This window comes from Panulirus ornatus, chromosome 12 (genome assembly GCF_036320965.1).
Source record: "Panulirus ornatus isolate Po-2019 chromosome 12, ASM3632096v1, whole genome shotgun sequence".
Taxonomy (NCBI): domain Eukaryota; kingdom Metazoa; phylum Arthropoda; class Malacostraca; order Decapoda; family Palinuridae; genus Panulirus; species Panulirus ornatus.
The window spans coordinates 10,146,575-10,168,296 of NC_092235.1; the positions used below are offsets into that span (position 1 = coordinate 10,146,575).

General features: G+C 41.8%; 1 protein-coding gene across 1 annotated transcript in view; it reads left to right on the forward strand.

Annotated features, from left to right (window-relative positions):
• LOC139751778 (receptor-type tyrosine-protein phosphatase F-like) overlaps positions 1 to 18,067 on the forward strand; it is an 83,130-nt gene extending 65,063 nt beyond the window's left edge. The window contains exon 6 of the mRNA XM_071667316.1: positions 17,554 to 18,067. Coding sequence (XP_071523417.1) covers positions 17,554 to 17,765 — 212 coding nt within the window. The 3' untranslated portion in view covers positions 17,766 to 18,067. The remainder of the gene's footprint in view (positions 1 to 17,553) is intronic.
• Positions 18,068 to 21,722: the final 3,655 nt, after the last annotated feature.

The window sequence follows — 21,722 nt, forward strand, 5'->3', positions numbered from 1 at the left end:
CTTGTGATTCACGGTGCTATTTCTACAGGTATTGTATCATAACTGGTTACCGAGCCATTAATCAATATATTTAGTTCCCTTTCTAAGGAGTTACTGCACTCCACATGCAAGATTTATGACACAGTTAAAAAATATCACCTTCAATGAGGTTGTATGAATGTCAGTGGATGAAAAGCAATATAGTCTCATTGATGAACTTCCTACCCCAAAAGAGTCTACTATTTCCCTGCTACTAACTGTATTGCAGCCCTGAAGATACAAGGTATGACCATGTGAATGGGTTTTCCTGGGATTGCATGATTAGATAAGAAATCTCACATCTAATACTAAGTGATATGACATGACAGGTAGTGGGTTAGTTCCTGTCACTCCATTGTAATGATCAGTTTGGAATGTCACTTAGCTGTTGTATCCACAGTTTACTCATCAAGAATAAGAAAGCAGTTTTTAAAGGAGACATTCTGACACTTTCACAAAAGTGAACTGTATGGTTTTAATGTGTATTGTTACTGACATTGTTAAGCATAAAGCTTACTGTGGTGAGACTGTATGAAGAGGAGTAATAATTCTGTGATAATGGTTGGAGCTACCATCATAGTTTGTTTATAGTGTTTGTAAGAGAGATGTGTGGAAATGAAAAGAGCGTGGTTGAGAGCGGAAGAGGGTGTTTTGAAATGGTTTGGGCACATGGAGAGAATGAGTGAGGAAAGATTGACCAAGAGGATGTATGTGTCGGAGGTGGAGGGAACAAGGAGAAGTGGGAGACCAAATTGGAGGTGGAAAGATGGAGTGAAAAAGATTTTGAGTGATCGGGGCCTGAACGTACAGGAGGGTGAAAGGCGGGCAAGGAATAGAGTGAATTGGATCGATGTGGTATACCGGGGTCGATGTGCTGTCAATGGATTGAATCAGGGCATGTGAAGCGTCTGGGGTAAAACATGGAAAGTTATGTGGGGCCTGGATGTGGAAAGGGAGCTGTGGTTTCGGGCATTATTGCATGAAAGCTAGAGACTGAGTGTGAACGAATGGGGCCTTTGTTGTCTTTTCCTAGCGCTACCTCGCACACATGAGGGGTGAGGGGGATGTTATTCCATGTGTGGCGAGGTGGCGATGGGAATGAATAAAGGCAGACATTGTGAATTGTGTGCATGTGTATATATGCATGTGTCTGTGTGTGTATATATATGTGTACATTGAGATGTATGGGTATGTATATTTGCGTGTGTGGACGTGTATGTATATACATGTGTATGGGGTGGGTTGGGCCATTTCTTTCGTCTGTTTCCTTGCGCTACCTCGCAAACGCGGGAGACAGCGACAAAGCAAAATAATAATAAAAGAAAAATATATATATATATATATATATATATATATATATATATATATATATATATATATATCGAGTCAATTAGGAGGTAAGTTTGAATGGAGAAAAACTGGAGGAAGTAAAGTGTTTTAGATATCTGGGAGTGGATCTGGCAGCGGATGGAACCATGGAAGCGGAAGTGGATCATAGGGTGGGGGAGGGGGCGAAAATCCTGGGAGCCTTGAAGAATGTGTGGAAGTCGAGAACATTATCTCGGAAAGCAAAAATGGGTATGTTTGAAGGAATAGTGGTTCCAACAATGTTGTATGGTTGCGAGGTGTGGACTATGGATAGAGTTGTGCGCAGGAGGATGGATGTGCTGGAAATGAGATGTTTGAGGACAATGTATGGTGTGAGGTGGTTTGATTGAGTAAGTAACGTAAGGGTAAGAGAGATGTGTGGAAATAAAAAGAGCGTGGCTGAGAGAGCAGAAGAGGGTGTTTTGAAATGGTTTGGGCACATGGAGAGAATGAGTGAGGAAAGATTGACCAAGAGGATATGTGTCGGAGGTGGAGAGAACGAGGAGAAGTGGGAGACCAAATTGGAGGTGGAAAGATGGAGTGAAAGAGATTTTGTGTGATCGGGGCCTGAACATGCAGGAGGGTGAAAGGAGGGCAAGGAATAGAGTGAATTGGATCGATGTGGTATACCGGGGTTGACGTGCTGTCAGTGGATTAAATCAGGGCATGCGAAGCGTCTGGGGTAAAGCATGGAAAGCTGTGTAGGTATGTATATTTGCGTGTGTGGACATATGTATATACATGTGTATGGGGGTGGGTTGGGCCATTTCTTTCGTCTGTTTCCTTGCGCTACCTCGCAAACGCGGGAGACAGTGACAAAGCAAAAAAAAAAAAAATATATATTTATTATATTTTGCTTTGTCGCTGTCTCCCGCGTCAGCGAGGTAGCGCAAGGAAACAGATGAAAGAATGGCCTAACCCACGCACATACACATGTATATACATACACGTCCACACACGCAAATATACATACCTATACATCTCAATGTATACATATATATACACACACAGACGTATACATATATATATATACACAATGTACATAATTCATACTGTCTGCCTTTATTCATTCTCATCGCCACCTCGCCACACATGGTATAACAACCCCCTCCACCCTCTTGTGTGCGAGGTAGTGCTAGGAAAAAACAACAAAGGCCCCATTCGTTCACACTCAGTCTCTAGCTGTCATGTAATAATGCACCGAAACCATATATATGTATCCCTGGGGATAGGGGAGAAAGAATACTTCCCACGCATTCCTCACGTGTCGTAGAAGGTGACTAAAGGGGACGGGAGTGGGGGGGCTAGAAACCCTCCCCTCCTTGTATTTTGACTTTCTAAAAGGGGAAACAGAAGGTGTCACGCGGGGAGTGCTCATCCCCCTCGAAGGCTCAGATTGGGGTGTCTAAATGTGTGTGGATGTATATAAGATGAGAAAAAAGGAGAGATAGATAGTATGTTTGAGGAAAGGAACCTGGATGTTTTGGCTCTGAGTGAAACGAAGCTCAAGGGTAAAGGGGAAGCGTGGCTTGGGAATGTCTTGGGAGTAAAGTCAGAAGTTTGTGAGAGGACAAGAGCAAGGGAAGGAGTAGCGCTACTCCTGAAACAGGAGTGGTGGGAGTATGTGATTTTTTTTTTTTTTTTTTTTTGCTTTGTCGCTGTCTCCCGCGTTTGCGAGGTAGCGCAAGGAAACAGACGAAAGAAATGGCCCAACCCACCCCCATACACATGTATATACATACGTCCACACACGCAAATATACATACCTACACAGCTTTCCATGGTTTACCCCAGACGCTTCGCATGCCCTGATTCAATCCACTGACAGCACGTCAACCCCGCTATACCACATCGCTCCAATTCACTCTATTCCTTGCCCTCCTCTCACCCTCCTGCATGTTCAGGCCCCGATCACACAAAATCTTTTTCACTCCATCTTTCCACCTCCAATTTGGTCTCCCTCTTCTCCTTGTTCCCTCCACCTCCAACACATATATCCTCTTGGTCAACCTTTCCTCACTCATTCTCTCCATGTGCCCAAACCATTTCAAAACACCCTCTTCTGCTCTCTCAACCACGCTCTTTTTATTTCCACACATCTCTCTTGCCCTTACGTTACTTACTAGATCAAACCACCTCACACCACACATTGTCCTCAAACATCTCATTTCCAGCACATCCATCCTCCTGCGCACCACTCTATCCATAGCCCACGCCTCGCAACCATACAACATTGTTGGAACCACTATTCCTTCAAACATACCCATTTTTGCTTTCCGAGATAATGTTCTCGACTTCCACACATTCTTCAAGGCTCCCAGAATTTTTGCCCCCTCCCCCACCCTATGATCCACTTCCGCTTCCATGGTTCCATTCGCTGCCATATCCACTCCCAGATATCTAAAACACTTTACTTCCTCCAGTTTTTCTCCATTCAAACTCACCTCCCAATTGACTTGACCCTCAACCCTACTGTACCTAATAACCTTGCTCTTATTCACATTTACTCTTAACTTTCTTCTTTCACACACTTTACCAAACTCAGTCACCAGCTTCTGCAGTTTCTCACATGAATCAGCCACCAGCGCTGTATCATCAGCGAACAACAACTGACTCACTTCCCAAACTCTCTCATCCCCAACAGACTTCATACTTGCCCCTCTTTCCAAAGCTCTTGCATTCACCTCCCTAACAACCCCATCCATAAACAAATTAAACAACCATGGAGACATCACACACCCCTGCCGCAAACCTACATTCACTGAGAACCAATCACTTTCCTCTCTTCCTACACGTACACATGCCTTACATCCTCGATAAAAACTTTTCACTGCTTCTAACAACTTGCCTCCCACACCATATATTCTTAATACCTTCCACAGAGCATCTCTATCAACTCTATCATATGCCTTCTCCAGATCCATAAATGCTACATACAAATCCATTTGCTTTTCTAAGTATTTCTCACATACATTCTTCAAAGCAAACACCTGATCCACACATCCTCTACCACTTCTGAAACCACACTGCTCTTCCCCAATCTGATGCTCTGTACATGCCTTCACCCTCTCAATCAATACCCTCCCATATAATTTACCAGGAATACTCAACAAACTTATACGTCTTTAATTTGAGCACTCACTCTTATCCCCTTTGCCTTTGTACAATGGCGCTATGCACGCATTCCGCCAATCCTCAGGCACCTCACCATGAGTCATACATACATTAAATAACCTTACCAACCAGTCAACAATACAGTCACCCCCTTTTTAAATAAATTCCACTGCAATACCATCCAAACCTGCTGCCTTGCCGGCTTTCATCTTCCGCAAAGCTTTTACTACCTCTTCTCTGTTTACCAAATCATTTTCCCTAACCCTCTCACTTTGCACACCACCTCGACCAAAACACCCTATATCTGCCACTTCAACAAACCTTCAAAATACTCACTCCATCTCCTTCTCACATCACCACTAGTTATCACCTCCCCATTTGCGCCCTTCACTGAAGTTCCCATTTGCTCCCTTGTCTCACGCACTTTATTTACCTCCTTCCAGAACATCTTTTTATTCTCCCTAAAATTTAATGATACTCTCTCACCCCAACTCTCATTTGCCCTTTTTTTCACCTCTTGCACCTTTCTCTTGACCTCCTGTCTCTTTCTTTTATACGTCTCCCACTCAATTTAATTTTTTCCCTGCAAAAATCGTCCAAATGCCTCTCTCTTCTCTTTCACTAATACTCTTACTTCTTCATCCCACCACTCACTACCCTTTCTAATCAATCCATCTCCCACTCTTCTCATGCCACAAGCATCTTTTGCGCAATCCATCACTGATTCCCTAAATACATCCCATTCCTCCCCCACTCCCCTTACTTCCATTGTTCTCACCTTTTTCCATTCTGTACTCAGTCTCTCCTGGTACTTCCTCACACAAGTCTCCTTCCCAAGCTCACTTACTCTCACCACCCTCTTCACCCCAACATTCACTCTTCTTTTCTGAAAACTCATACAAATCTTCACCTTAGCCTCCACAAGATAATGATCAGACATCCCTCCAGTTGCACCTCTCAGCACATTAACATCCAAAAGTCTCTCTTTCGCGCGCCTGTCAATTAACACGTAATCCAATAACGCTCTCTGGCCATCTCTCCTACTTACATACATATACTTATGTATATCTCGCTTTTTAAACCAGGTATTCCCAATCATCAGTCCTTTTTCAGCACATAAATCTACAAGCTCTTCACCATTTCCATTTACAACACTGAACACCCCATGTATACCAATTATTCCCTCAACTGCCACATTACTCACCTTTGCATTCAAATCACCCATCACTATAACCCGGTCTCGTTCATCAAAACCACTAACACACTCATTCAGCTGCTCCCAAAACACTTGCCTCTCATGATCTTTCTTCTCATGCCCAGGTGCATATGCACCAATAATCACCCATCTCTCTCCATCAACTTTCAGTTTTACCCATATTAATCGAGAATTTACTTTCTTACATTCTATCACATACTCCCATAACTCCTGTTTCAGGAGTACTGCTACTCCTTCCCTTGCTCTTGTCCTCTCACCAACCCCTGACTTTACTCCCAAGACATTCCCAAACCACTCTTCCCCTTTACCCTTGAGCTTCATTTCACTCAGAGTATGTGATATTGTGTAAAAAAGTAAATTCTAGATTGATATGGGTAAAACTGAAAGTTGATGGAGAGAGATGGGTGATTATTGGTGCATATGCACCTGGGCATGAGAAGAAAGATCATGAGAGGCAAGTGTTTTGGGAGCAGCTGAATGAGTGTGTTAGTAGTTTTGATGCACGAGACCTGGTTATAGTGATGGGTGATTTGAATGCAAAAGTGAGTAATGTGGCAGTTGAGGGAATAATTGGTGACATGGGTTGTTCAGTGTTGTAAATGGAAATGGTCAAGACCTTGTAGATTTATGTGTTGAAAAAGGACTGGTTATTGGGAATGCCTGGTTTAAAAAGAGTGATATACATAAGTATATGTATGTAAGTAGGAGAGATGGCCAGAGAGCGTTATTAGATTACGTGTTAATTGATAGTCGTGTGAAAGAGAGACTTTTGGATGTTAATGTGCTGAGAGGTGCAACTGGAGGGATATCTGATCATTATCTTGTGGAGGCAAAGGTGACGATTTGTAGAGGTTTTCAGGAGAGAAGAGAGAATGTTGGGGTAAAAAGAGTGGTGAGAGTAAGTGAGCTTGGGAAGGAGACTTTTGTGAGGAAGTAGTAGGAGAGACTGAGTACAGAATGGAAAAAGGTGAGAACAAAGGACATAATGGGAGTGGGGGAGGAATGGGATGTATTTATGGAAGCAGTGATGGCTTACGCAAAAGATGCTTGTGGCATGAGAAGCGTGGGAGGTGGACAGATTAGAAAGGTTAGTGAGTGGTGGGATGAAGAAGTAAGATTGTTAGTGAAATATAAGGGAGAGGCATTTTGACGATTTTTGCAGGGAAATAGTGCAAATGAATGGGAGATGTATAAAAGAAAGAGGCAGGTGGTCAGTAGAACAGTTCAAGAGGGGAAAATGAGGGCAAATGAAAGTTAGGAGTATCAGTAAATTTTTGGGAGAATAAAAACATGTTTTGGAAGGAGGTAAATAAAGTGCGTCAGACAAGAGAACAAATGGGAACATCGGTGAAGGGGGCTAATAGGGAGGTAATAACAAGTAGTGGTGAAGTGAGAAGGAGATGGATTGAGTATTTTGAAGGTTTGTTGAATGTGTTAGATGATAGAGTGGTAGATATAGGATGTTTTGATCGGGTTGGTGTGGGAAGTGAGAGGGTTAGAGAGAATGGTTTGGTAAACACAGAAGAGGTGGTAAAAGCTCTGTGGAAGATGAAAGCTGGCAAGGCAGCGGGTTTGGATGGTATCGCAGTGGAATGTATTGAAAAGGGGGTGACTGTGTTGTTGACTGGTTGGTAAGGATATTTAATGTATGTATGACTCATGGTGAGGTGCCTAAGGATTGGTAGGATGCCTACAAAATGCCATTATACAAAGGCAAAGGGGATAAAGATGAGTGCTCAAATTACAGAGGTTTAAGATTGTTGAGTATTTCTGGGAAATTATATGGGAGGGTGAAGGCATGTACAGAGCATCAGATTGGGGAAGAGCAGTGTGGTTTCAGAAGTGGTAGAGGATATGTGGATCAGGTGTTTGCTATGAAGAATATATGTGAGAAATACTTAGAAAAGCAAATGGATTTGAATGTAGCATTTATGGATCTGGAGAAGGCATATGATAGAGTTGATAGAGATGGTCTGTGGAAGGTATTCAGAATATATGACTTGGGAGGCAAGCTGCTAGATGTGAAAAGTTTTTATTGAGGATGTAAGGCATGTGTACGAGTACGAAGAGAGGAAAGTAATTGGTTCTCAGTGAATGTTGGTTTTCGTCAGGGGTGCCTGATGTCTCCATGGTTGTTCAATTTATTTATGGATGGGGTTGTTAAGGAGGTGAATGCAAGATATTTGGAGAGAGGGGCAAGTATGCAGTCTGTTGTGAATGAGAGAGCTTGGGAAGTGAGTCAGTTGTTGTTCGCTGATGATACAGCACTGGTGGCTGATTCATGTGAGAAACTTCAGAAGCTTTTGACTGAGTTTGGTACAGTGTTATAGAAGAAAGCTGAGAGTAAATATGAATATGACCAAGGTTATTAGGTACACTAGGGTTGAGGGACACTTCAAGTGGGAGGTAAGTTTGAATGGAGAAAAACTGGTGGAAGTGAAGTGTTTTAGATATCTGGGAGAGTGGATTTGTCAGCGGATGGGACCATGGTAGCGGAAGTGAGTCACAGGGTGTGGGTGGGGGCGAAGGTTTTGGGAGCATTGAAGAATGTGTGGAAGGCGAGAATGTTATCTTGCTATAGATAGGTGTGTGCGATGGATGGTTGATGTGTTGGAATTGAAATGTTTGAGGAGGATATATGGTGTGAGGTTGTTTGATCGAGTAAGTAATGTAAGGGTAAGAGAGATGTGTGGTGATAAAACGAGTGTAGTTGAGAGAGCAGAAGAGCTTTTGTTGAAATGGTTTGTACACTTGGAGGGAGTCAGTGAGGAAAGATTGTGATTGAAGATATATGCGTCAGAGATGGAGGGAATAAGAAGAAGCAGGAGACCAAATTGGAAGTGGAAGGATGGAGTGAAAGTAATTTTGAGTGATCGTGGCCTGAACATACACCATAGTGAAAAACTGTAAGGAATACAGTGAATTGGAATGATGTGGTATACTGGGGTCGATGTGCTGTCACTGGATTGAACCAGGGCACGTGAAGCGTTGGGTAAACCATGGAAAGGTCTGTAGGGCCTGGAAGTGGAAAGGTAGCTGTGATTTGGGTGCATTACACAGGACAGGAAGAGAGTGAATGTGAATGAATGTGGCCTTTTTGTCTTTTCCTGGTGCTATCTCACAGGAGGGAGAGGGGGGGATTGCTGTTCCTGTGTGGTGGGGTGGCAATGGGAATGGATGAAGGCAGCAAGTATGAATATGTACATATGTATATATGTATTTTTGTGTTTGAATGTGTATGTATGTTTACGTTGAAATTTATATGTATGTGTATGTGCATGCACATTTGTTCACATTTAGTCTCTAGCTGTCATGTGTAATGCACTGAAACCATAGCTTTCTATCCATATCTAGGCCCCACAGACCTTTCCATGGTTTACTCAAGACACTTCATTAGCCCTGGTTCAGTCCATTGACACCATGTCGACCCTGGTATACCACATCGTTCCATTTCACTTTATCTCTTGCATGCCTTACACCCTCCTGTATGTTCAGGCCCCGATCACTGAAAATATTTTTCACTCCATCCTTCCACCTCCAGTATGATCTCCCACCTCTCCTTGTTCCCTCCACCTCTGAGACATATATTCTCTTTGTCAATCTTTCCTCACTCATCCTCTCTATGTGTCCAAACCATTTCAACACTCCCTTTTCTGCTCTCTCAACCACACTCTTTTTATTACCACACATCTCTCTTACCTTTCAGTACTTATTCGATCAAACCACCTCACACCACATATTCTCCTCAAACATTTAATTTCCAGTACATCCACCCTCCTCTGTACAACCCTGTCTATACCCCATGCCCCACAACCATATAATGATGTTGGAACTACTGTTCCTTCAAACATACCCATTTTTGCTCTCTGAGATAACATTCTCTCCTTCCACACATTCTTCATCGCTCCCAGAACCTTCTTCACCTCTCCCACCCTGTGACTCACTTCTGCTTCCATGGTTCCATTAATTGCTAATTCCGCTCCCAGATATCTAAAACACTTCAATTCCTGTAATTTTTCTCCATTTACACTTACATCTCAATTAGCTTGTCCCTCAGCCCTACTGAACCTAATAACCTTGCTCTTATTCACATTTACTCTCAACTTCTTTCAAGGACTTTTCCAAACTCTGTCATGAACCACTGCAGTTTCTCACCCGAATCAGCCTCCAGGATTGCATCATGAGCGAACAACAACTGACTCACTTCCCAGGCCCTCTCATCCACAATAGACTGCATTCTTGCCTCTCTCTCCAAAACTTTTACATTCAACTCCCTAACCACCCTATCCATAAACAAATTAAACAACCATGGGGACATCACACACCCCTGCTGCAAACTGACATTCACTGGGAACCAATCACTCTCCTTTCTTCCAATTCATACACATGCCCTACATCCTAGGTAAAAACTTTTCACTGCTTCTGGCAACTTACCTCCCACACCATATACTTTTAAAACCTTCCACAAAGCATCTCTATCAACCTTATCATAGGCCTCCTCCAGAGCCATAAATGCTACATACAGATCAATGTTTTTCTAAGTATTTCTCACATACATTCTTCAAAGCAAACACCTGATCCACACATCCTCTACTACTTCTGAAACCACAATGCGTTTCCCCAGTCTGACGCTCTGTACATGCTTTCACCCTCTCAATCAATACCCTCCCATATAATTTCCCAGGAATACTCAAACTTATACCTCTGTAATTTGAACACTCACCTTTATCCTCTTTACCTTTGTACAATGGCACTATGCATGCATTCCATCAATCCTCAGGCACTTCACTATGATCAATACCTACATTGAATATCCTTATCTACAAGTCAACATCACAGTCACCCCTTCTTCATAACTTCCACTGTAATATCATTGAAACCTGCTGCCTTGCCAGATTTCATCATCTGTAAACCTTTCACTACCTCTTCTCTCTTAATCAAACCATCTCCCTGACCCTCTCACTTCACATACCACCCCGACCAAAACACCCTATATCTGCTTCTGTATCATCAAGCACATTCAGCAAACCTTCAAAATACTCACTCCATCTCCTTTTCACTTCATCACTACCAGTTATCACACCCCCCCCCCTACTGATGTTTCCATTTGCTCACTTTTCTTAAACATCTTATTCACCTCTTTCCAAAATATCTTTTTATTCTCCCTAAAGTTTAATGATACTCTCTCACCCCAAGTTTCATTTGCTCTCTTTTTCAACCCTTGCACCTTCCTCTTGACCTCCTGCCACTCTCTTTTATACATCTTCCAATCATTTGCACTCCTTCCTTAAAAGAATTCAGTGTATGTATGAGTCATGGTGAAGTGCCTGAGGATTGGCAGAATGCATGTATAGTGCCATTGTACAAAGGTAAAGGGGATAAAGGTGAGTGTTCAAATTACAGAGGTATAAGTTTGTTGAGTATTCCTGGGAAATTATAAGGGAGGGTATTGATTGAGAGGGTGAAGGCATGTACAGAGCATCAGATTGGGGAGGAGCACTGTGGTTTCAGAAGTGGTAGAGGATTTGTGTATCAGTTGTTCACTTTGAAGAATGTGTGTGAGAAATACTTAGAAAAATAGATGGATTTATATGTAGCATTTATGGATCTGGAGAAGGCACATGATAGAGTTGATAGAGATGCTTTGTGGAAGGTATTAAGAGTGTATGGTATGGGAGGTAAGCTGCTAGAAACAGGGAAAAGTTTTTATCAAGGATGTTAGGCATGTGTACAAGTAGGAAGAGAGGAAAGTGATTGGTTTCCAGTGATTATTGCTATTATTATTGATATTTATTTATGATACTTGATCGTTGTTTTCCGTGTCAGTGAGGCAGCGCCAGGAAACAGATGAAGAATGGTCCATCCTTTCATATACATACACACATACACACACACACACACACACACACACACACACACACACACACACACACACACATATATATATTCTTTCTTCTTTTCTTTCGTACTATTCGCCATTTCCCGCATTAGCGAGGTAGTGTTAGCAACAGAGGACTGGGCCTTAGAGGGAATATCCTCACCTGGCCCCCTTCTCTGTTCCTTCTTTTGGAAAATTAAAAAAAAAACGAGAGGGGAGGATTTCCAGCCACCCACTCCCTTCCCTTTTAGTCGCCTTCTACGACACGCAGGGAATACGTGGGAAGTATTCTTTCTCCCCTATCCCCAGGGATATATATATATATATATATATATATATATATATATATATATATATATATATATATATTTTTTTTTTTTTTTTGCTTTGTCGCTGTCTCCCGCATTTGCGAGATAGCGAAAGGAAACAGACAAAAGAAATGGCCCACCCCACCCCCATACACATGTATATACATACGTCCACACACGCAAATATACATACCTACACAGCTTTCCATGCTTTACCCCAGACGCTTCACATGCCCTGATTCAATCCACTGACAGCATGTCAACCCCGGTATACCACATCGATCCAATTCACTCTATTCCTTGCCCTCCTTTCATCCTCCTGCATGTTCAGGCCCCGATCACACAAAATCTTTTTCACTCCATCTTTCCATCTCCAATTTGGTCTCCCACTTCTCCTTGTTCCCTCCACCTCCGACACATATATCCTCTTGGTCAATCTTTCCTCACTCATTCTCTCCATGTGCCCAAACCATTTCAAAACACCCTCTTCTGCTCTTCTCAACCACGCTCTTTTTATTTCCACACATCTCCCTACCCTTACGTTACTTACTCGATCAAACCACCTCACACCATACATTGTCCTCAAACATCTCATTTCCAGTACATCCATCCTCCTGTGCACAACTCTATCCATACCCCACGCCTCGCAACCATACAACATTGTTGGAACCACTATTCCTTCAAACACACACATTTTTGCTTTCCGAGATAATGTTCTCGACTTCCACACATTCTTCATGGCTCCCAGAATTTTCGCCCCCTCCCCCACCCTATGATCCACTTCCGCTTCCATGGTTCCATCCGCTGCCAGATCCACTCCCAGATATCTAAAACACTTTACTTCCTCCAGTTTTTCTCCATTCAAACTTACCTCCCAATTGACTTGACCCTCAACCCTACTGTACCTAATAACCTTGCTCTTATTCACATTTACTCTTAACTTTCTTCTTTCACATACTTTACCAAACTCAGTCACCAGCCTCTGCAGTTTCTCACATGAATCAGCCACCAGCGCTGTATCATCAGCGAACAACAACTGACTCACTTCCCAAGCTCTCTCATCCCCAACAGACTTCATACTTGCCCCTCTTTCCAAAACTCTTGCATTTACCTCCCTAACAACCCCATCCATAAACAAATTAAACAACATTGGAGACATCACACACCCCTGCCGCAAACCTGCATTCACTGAGAACCAATCACTTTCCTCTCTTCCTACACGTACACATGCCTTACATCCTCGATAAAAACTTTTCACTGCTTCTAACAACTTGCCTCCCACACCATATATTCTTAATACCTTCCACAGAGCATCTCTATCAACTCTGTCATATGCCTTCTCCAGATCCATAAATGCTACATCCAAATCCATTTGCTTTTCTAAGTATTTCTCCCATACATTCTTCAAAGCAAACACCTGATCCACACATCCTCTACCACTTCTGAAACCACACTGCTCTTCCCCAATCTGATGCTCTGTACATGCCCTCACCCTCTCAATCAATACCCTCCCATATAATTTACCAGGAATACTCAACAAACTTATACCTCTGGAAGGAGGTAAATAAAGTGCATAAGACAAGGGAGCAAATGGGAACTTCAGTGGAGGGCGCAAATGGGGAGGTGATAACAAGTAGTGGTGATGTGAGAAGGAGATGGAGTGAGTATTTTGAAGGTTTGTTGAATGTGTTTGATGATAGAGTGGCAGATATAGGGTGTTTTGGTCGAGGTGGTGTGCAAAGTGAGAGGGTTAGGGAAAATGATTTGGTAAACAGAGAAGAGGTAGTAAAAGCTTTGTGGAAGATGAAAGCTGGCAAGGCAGCAGGTTTGGATGGTATTGCAGTGGAATTTATTAAAAAAGGGGCTGACTGTATTATTGACTGGTTGGTAAGGTTATTCAATGTATGTATGACTCATGGTGAGGTGCCTGAGGATTGGCAGAATGCGTGCATAGTGCCATTGTACAAAGGCAAAGGGGATAAGAGTGAGTGCTCAAATTACAGAGGTATATATATATATATATATATATATATATATATATATATATATATATATATATATATATATATATATATATATATAAACACTCATGCATGCACATATACATACATATACACATATACATACACATACACAGGCATATACATATATTCACATGTACATATTAATGCTTGCTTGTCTTCATTCATTCCTTGTGCTACCTCGCCCCTCAGGAAACAGCATCGCCACTCCCTGCTTCAGCGAGGTAATGCCAGAAAAACAGACAAAAAAGGCCACTTTCATTCACATTTAGTCTAGCTGTCATGTGTAATGCATGAAAACCACAGCTTCCTATCCACATGCAGGCCCCATAGACCTGTCCATGGTATACCTTAGACGTTTTACATGGCCTGGTTCAGTCCACTGACAGCACGTTGACTGTGGCATACCACATTGTTCCAATTTACTCTATTCTTTGCATGCCTCTCACCTTCCTGCATTTTTAGGCCCTGACCACTCAAAATCTTTTTAACTCCCTCTCTCCACTTCCAATTTGGTCTCCTGCTTCTTGTTTCCTTCACTTGTTATACATATATCCTCTTTGTCAACTTTTCCTCACTCGTTCCCTCCATATGTCCAAACCATTTCAACACACCCTCTTCTGCTCTCTCAACCTCACTCTTTATAACCACTCACCCCTGTTACCCTCTCATCAATTATTTGTTCAAACCACCTCACACCACATATTATCCACCCTCCTCCATGCAACCCTATGTACAATCTATGCTTCACAACCATGTATTATTGTTGGAACTACTATTCCTTCAAACACAACCATTTTTGCTCTCTGAGATAACCTTCTCTAATTCCAAACATTCTTCAATGCTCTCAGAACCTTCGCCCCCTCTGCCACTATATGACTCACTTCCATTGCCATGGATCCTTTCACTGCTAAGTCCACTCCTAGATATCTAAAAGGCTTCATTTCTTCCATTTTTTATGTGCCATTTAAACTTACATCCCAACTAACTTGTCCGTCAATCCTGCTAGACCTTATATACTTGCTTTTATTCACAATCGCTCTCTACTTTCTCCTTTTACTTACTCTTCAAAATTCTGTCTTGATCTGCAGTTTCTCACTTGAACCAGCCATTAATGCTGTATCATTGGCGAAGAACAACTCATCCCCAAAGTCTGCATATTTGCCCATCTCTACAAGCCTCTTGCATTTACCTCCCTCACCACCCTATCCATATACAAATTAAACAACTACGGTGACAATTACACACCACTGCTGCAGACTGACCTTCAATGGGAACCATTCACTCTCGTCTCTTACTATTCATACACACTCCTTACACCCTTGATGAAAACTTCTCACTGCTTCTAGCTGCTTACCTCCCACACCATACTCTTAAGACCTTCTGCAAAGCATCTCTTTCAACACTATCAAATGTCTTCTCCAGATCCATAAGTGCCACATACAAACATATCTCTTTTTTCTAAATATTTCTCACACATTCTTCAAAGCAGACACCTGATCCACACATCCTCTACCACTTCTGAAACTGCATTGATCTTCCTCAGTGTGATGCTTTGTACATGCTTTCACCTTCTCAAGTAATGCCCTCCCATACTACTTACCAGGTATACTCGACAAAGTTTTACTTCTGTACTTTGAACATTCGACTTTGTCCCCTCTGCTTTTATACAGCGACATTAAACATGCATTCTGCCAGTCCTGAGGCTTTTCACCATGTACTGAATATCCTTAACAACCAATGAACACCTCAGTCACCCACTTTCTTATTGAATTCATCTGCAATACCACCCACTCCTACTGCCTTGCCAGATTTCCTCATCTCTCTTCATCAAACCAAGCTCCATGACTCTTTCACTTTGAATACCACTCCAACCAAAACAAGCTACATCTGCCATTCTATCATCAAACATATTCAACAATCCTTCAAAATACTCCATCTCCCCACGCTTCATCACCACCTGTTATCACTTCCCCTTTTGGCCCCTTCACTTATGTTTCCATTTGTTCTCTTGTCTTATGCACTTTATTTACCTCCTTTCAAAACATCTCTTTATCCTCCCTAAAGTTTAATGATACTCCCTTACCCCTACTCACATTTCCCCCTTTCTCAACTCCTGCACCTTTCTCTTCACCTCCTGCTGCTTTATCTTATACATCTCCAAATAATTTGCAGTACTTTCCTGTAAGTACTGCCCAAATTTCTCTCTTTTCTGTTTCACTAGCAACTTTACTTCTTTACTCCACCACTTACTACCCTTTCTGATCTGCCCACCTTTCTCATGCCACATGCATCTCTTGCACATGCCACCACTGCTTCTCTAGATAACTCCCATTCCTCACCCACTCTCCTTGCTTCATTTGCGCTCACCTTTTCCCATTGTACACTCAATCTCTGCTGGTATTTCTTTCCACAAGTCTCCTTTCCAAGCTCACTTTTTTCACCACTTTCTTCTCCCCAACATTGTTTCCTCTCTTTTGAAAACCTCTGTAAATCTTCACCTTCGTCCTCACAAGATAGTGATCAGACATCCCACCAGCTGCCCCTTTGCACATTTACATCCAAAAGTCTCTCTTTTACATGCCTGTCTATTAATACATAGTATGATAAAGTGCATTGACTACCTCTCCTACTTACATACGTTGACTTGTTTATATCTCTTTTTTTGAACCAAGCATTCCCAATAATCAGTCTTTAATCAGCACACAACTCCACAAGCTCTTCACTATTTCCATTCATTACACTGAATACCCCATGCAAACTGTTACACAATCGAATGCCACATTACGTACCATCACGTTTAAATCACCAACAACTGGTCTCATGCACCAAAACTGCTGACACTCATGATCTTTCATCTTATAGCTAGGTAATTAAGCACTAATAATCAACCCTCTCTCTTTATTTACTTTCAGTTTTACTCTCATCGATCTAGAATTTCATTCCTTACACACACTCTTACAACCCCTGCTTCAGAAGTAGTGCTATTCCTTCCTTAACTCTTGTCCCCTCATCAACCCGTGACTTTACTCCAAAGACATTTCCAAACCATTCCTCCCCTTTGCCCTTGACCTTTAATTTATTCTGAGCCATAACAAAGATAAGGAACAAAGAACAAGAGTTGTAAGACTAAGAAATAATAATGCTTAACAAATGATGTATTAGGATGGAAAATTATAGGAAGAGAGTAATGAACACCATGAACAGATTATTTACTCTGAAAGTAAATGTTTTAAGCATTTAAAAGTTGAGAGTTTTTGAATGATTAAAATTCCAGGTCAAGTAGGTCCTCTCCTTTAGATATAAGTAAGTGATTAAAAATAAGCATTAAAAACATTTATGTTAAGCCATTCCCTTGAAACCATACTTTTATGTGTGGACATAAAGGAGTTCAGTGTTTTGAATTTTCCCCATGAAGAGAAGATTTATGAATGAATAAACCCTGAAATCATTTATGGGATGGATAGAAAATACCAGAAAATGGAAATGAAATACACTCTGAAGAAAGTGGAAACAAAGCACGTTAATTCTCATTATGTGAATAATTTACTTTTCTTCTCTTTGAGCATATATTTTTGTTTTGTTCCCCAAATAAAACTTATTCTAGTCATCTTTTTCTCCACCATGTAGAGATGCGGGAGCGAGGAGGTTCTGAGGGAATGGCTGAGTCACCTTCCACTGCACAGATCCAAAACCAGCAGAACCAGCACCAGCAGTACTCTGCCCTCCCAGCAGCAACGCCCTCTACCCAAGACACTAACACCAATAAGGAATCATCGGGTAATGGAACAGTTGATGGTAATAATCTACTGAAGGAGGTTTTTTTTTTTTTGAATTTCTAAGATCATTAAAACCCCCTCAGCTTAATACACTGATACATCTTAAAATCATCACCTCAGTACAGTCTGAAGATTTGAACAGGCATTGTCAAAAATGTTAAAAGGTATTTCTTTCATAGTCTGTGTTATCATCTGATTAGCATAATATGTTTTTATGGGACATTTGCCATGCAAGGCAGTAAATATCAGATCGATGAGTGAAATAAAAAACTCATGTATTCACTCAGGAAAAAAGCTATTATTCAGCATTTACCATTTAGACAGTTCACTGAGTCATGCACATTTACAGCACAAGGACAAGGAGAGAAGGCACCAGCAAGATTATGTAAATATACATAATTTTTTCTTACTTGTTTGTTGTGTCCTGCTTTCATGATATTGCACCAGGAACAGATAAAATGATGGCCTCATTTGCTTATATTTGTTACTGAGATGTCATGTAAAATTTACAAAAATCAGAGCCCACCATCCACAGCCAAATCCTACAGACCAATTCCATGGCTTGTGGCCACTTCATATATGCTTTTTAGACATCTGTCATCTCTCTGGTCTTAGCAAGATAGTGTCAGGAACAAATGAACAATAGCCTTATTTGCACTTACCCTTTTGTAGATGTATAATGCACCAAAGCTCAGTGGCAGCTTCTCATCCTCCCATTGACAGCTTCTCATCTTATTCTGTCTATCTATCCATATGTCTGATGCCCATTTCCACTGGATTTTTCATCAAGGGAGGGCCATGGCAAAAGAATCTCCTCTTATCCCTGTCCTTACATACCTCTCTTGCATACAGCATTCCATGCATTCTTCCTCTGTTTCTCTCCCTCCAGTATTCCTCCACTCTGCCTATGCCACAGTTGGTCTCCCACTCACACCAGCCCCTATAATTGTACTATTATACACTCTTCTTATATACTCCCAGTCTTGCATTCTTTCCACATGCCCAAGCCACCTCGAAGTATTATGCTTCATCCATTTTACCACATCACAATTCACTTCCTTTGCATTCCTTGCCATACCACATCTCTCATACACCCTTTCATTTCTTTCTTCATTCCATCTAGTTGCACCACATGCTCTTCTCTAAAAACTCATTTCTATAGCCTGGATTCATGACCTCTGTACCTCATTCTTCCATGTTTTGGCTGTATAGCTCAGGGTTAGGAGAACAATGCTGTCCCTTAATCCTCTCTTGACTTCCATACATACACCTCTAACCTTCCTTATTCCATTGGTTTTGCTTTCATCTCTCTTATCACTCCATCCATATATATATATATATATATATATATATATATATATATATATATATATATATATATATACATATACATGCCCTGATTCAATCCACTGACAGCACGTCAACCCTGGTATACCACATCGATCCAATTCACTCTATTCCTTGCCCTCCTTTCCCCCTCCTGCATGTTCAGGCCCCAATCACACAAAATCTTTTTCACTCCATCTTTCCACCTCCAATTTGGTCTCCCACTTCTCGTTCCCTCCACCTCTGACACATATATCCTCTTGGTCAATCTTTCCTCACTCATTCACTCCATGTGCCCAAACCATTTCAAAACACCCTCTTCTGCTCTCTCAACCACGCTCTTTTTATTTCCACACATCTCTCTTACCCTTACATTACTTACTCGATCAAACCACCTCACACCACACATTGTCCTCAAACATCTCATCTCCAGCACATCCACCCTCCTGCGCACAACTCTATCCATAGCCACCCCTCGCAACCATACAACATTGTTGGAACCACTATTCCTTCAAACATACCCATTTTTGCTTTCCGAGATAATGTTCTCGACTTCCACACATTCTTCAAGACTCCCAGGATTTTCACCCCCTCCCCCACCCTATGATTCACTTCTGCTTCCATGGTTCCATCCGCTGCCAGATCCACTCCCAGATATCTAAAACACTTCACTTCCTCCAGTTTTTCTCCATTCAAACTTACCTCCCAATTGACTTGACCCTCAACCCTACTGTACCTAATAACCTTGCTCTTATTCACATTTACTCTCAACTTTCTTCTTTCACACACTTTACCAAACTCAGTCACCAGCTTCTGCAGTTTCTCACATGAATCAGCCACCAGCGCTGTATCATCAGCGAACAACAACTGACTCATTTCCCAAGCTCTCTCATCCACAACAGACTTCATACTTGCCCCTCTCTCCAAAACTCTTGCATTCACCTCCCTAACAACCCCATCCATAAACAAATTAAACAACCATGGAGACATCACACACCCCTGCCGCAAACCTACATTCACTGAGAACCAATCACTTTCCTCTCTTCCTACACGTACACATGCCTTACATCCTCAATAAAAACTTTTCACTGGTAACAACTTGCCTCCCACACCATATATTCTTAATACCTTCCACAGAGTATCTCTATCAACTCTATCATATGCCTTCTCCAGATCCATAAATGCTACATACAAATCCATTTGCTTTTCTAAGTATTTCTCACATACATTCTTCAAAGCAAACACCTGATCCACACATCCTCTACCACTTCTGAAACCACACTGCTCTTCCCCAATCTGATGCTCTGTACATGCATTCACCCTCTCAATCAATACCCTCCCTTATAATTTACCAGGAATGCTCAACAAATTTATACCTCTGTAATTTGAGCACTCACTCTTATCCCCTTTGCCTTTGTACAATGGCACTATGCACGCATTCCGCCAATCCTCAGGCACCTCACCATGAGTCATACATACATTAAATAACCTTACCAACCAGTCAACAATACAGTCACCCCCTTTTTTAATAAATTCCACTGCAATACCATCCAAACCTGCTGCCTTGCTGGCTTTCATCTTCCGCAAAGCTTTTACTACCTCTTCTCTCTTTACCAAATCATTTTCCTTAACCCTATATATATATATATATATATATATATATATATATATATATATATATACTTTTTTTTTTTTTTTTTTTTTTTTTTTGCTTTGTCACTGTCTACCGCGTTTGCGAGGTAGTGCAAGGAAACAGACGAAAGAAATGGCCCAACCCACCCCCATACACATGTATATACATATGTCCACACACGCAAATATACATACCTACACAGCTTTCCATAGTTTACCCAAGATGCTTCACATGCCCTGATTCAATCCACTGACAGCACGTCAACCCCGGTATACCACATCGATCCAATTCACTCTATTCCTTGCCCTCCTTTCACCCTCCTGCATGTTCAGGCCCCGATCACACAAAATCTTTTTCACTCCATCTTTCCACCTCCAATTTGGTCTCCCACTTCTCCTCGTTCCCTCCACCTCCGACACATATATCCTCTTGGTCAGTCTTTCCTCACTCATTCTCTCCATGTGCCCAAACCATTTCAAAACACCCTCTTCTGCTCTCTCAACCATGCTCTTTTTATTTCCACATATCTCTCTTACCCTTACGTTACTTACTCGATCAAACCACCTCACACCACACATTGTCCTCAAACATCTCATTTCCAGCACATCCATCCATCCTCCTGCGCACCACTCTATCCATAGCCCACGCCTCGCAACCATACAACATTGTTGGAACCACTATTCCTTCAAACATACCGATTTTTGCTTTCTGAGATAATGTTCTCGACTTCCACACATTCTTCAAGGCTCCCAGGATTTTCGCCCCCTCCCCCACCCTATGATCCACTTCCACTTCCATGGTTCCATCCGCTGCCAGATCCACTCCCAGATATCTAAAACACTTTACTTCCTCCAGTTTTTCTCCATTCAAACTCACCTCCCAATTGACTTGACCCTCAACCCTACTGTACCTAATAAACTTGCTCTTATTCACATTTACTCTTAACTTTCTTCTTTCACACACTTTACCAAACTCAGTCACCAGCTTCTACAGTTTCTCACATGAATCAGCCACCAGCGCTGTATCATCAGCGAACAACAACTGACTCACTTCCCAAGCTC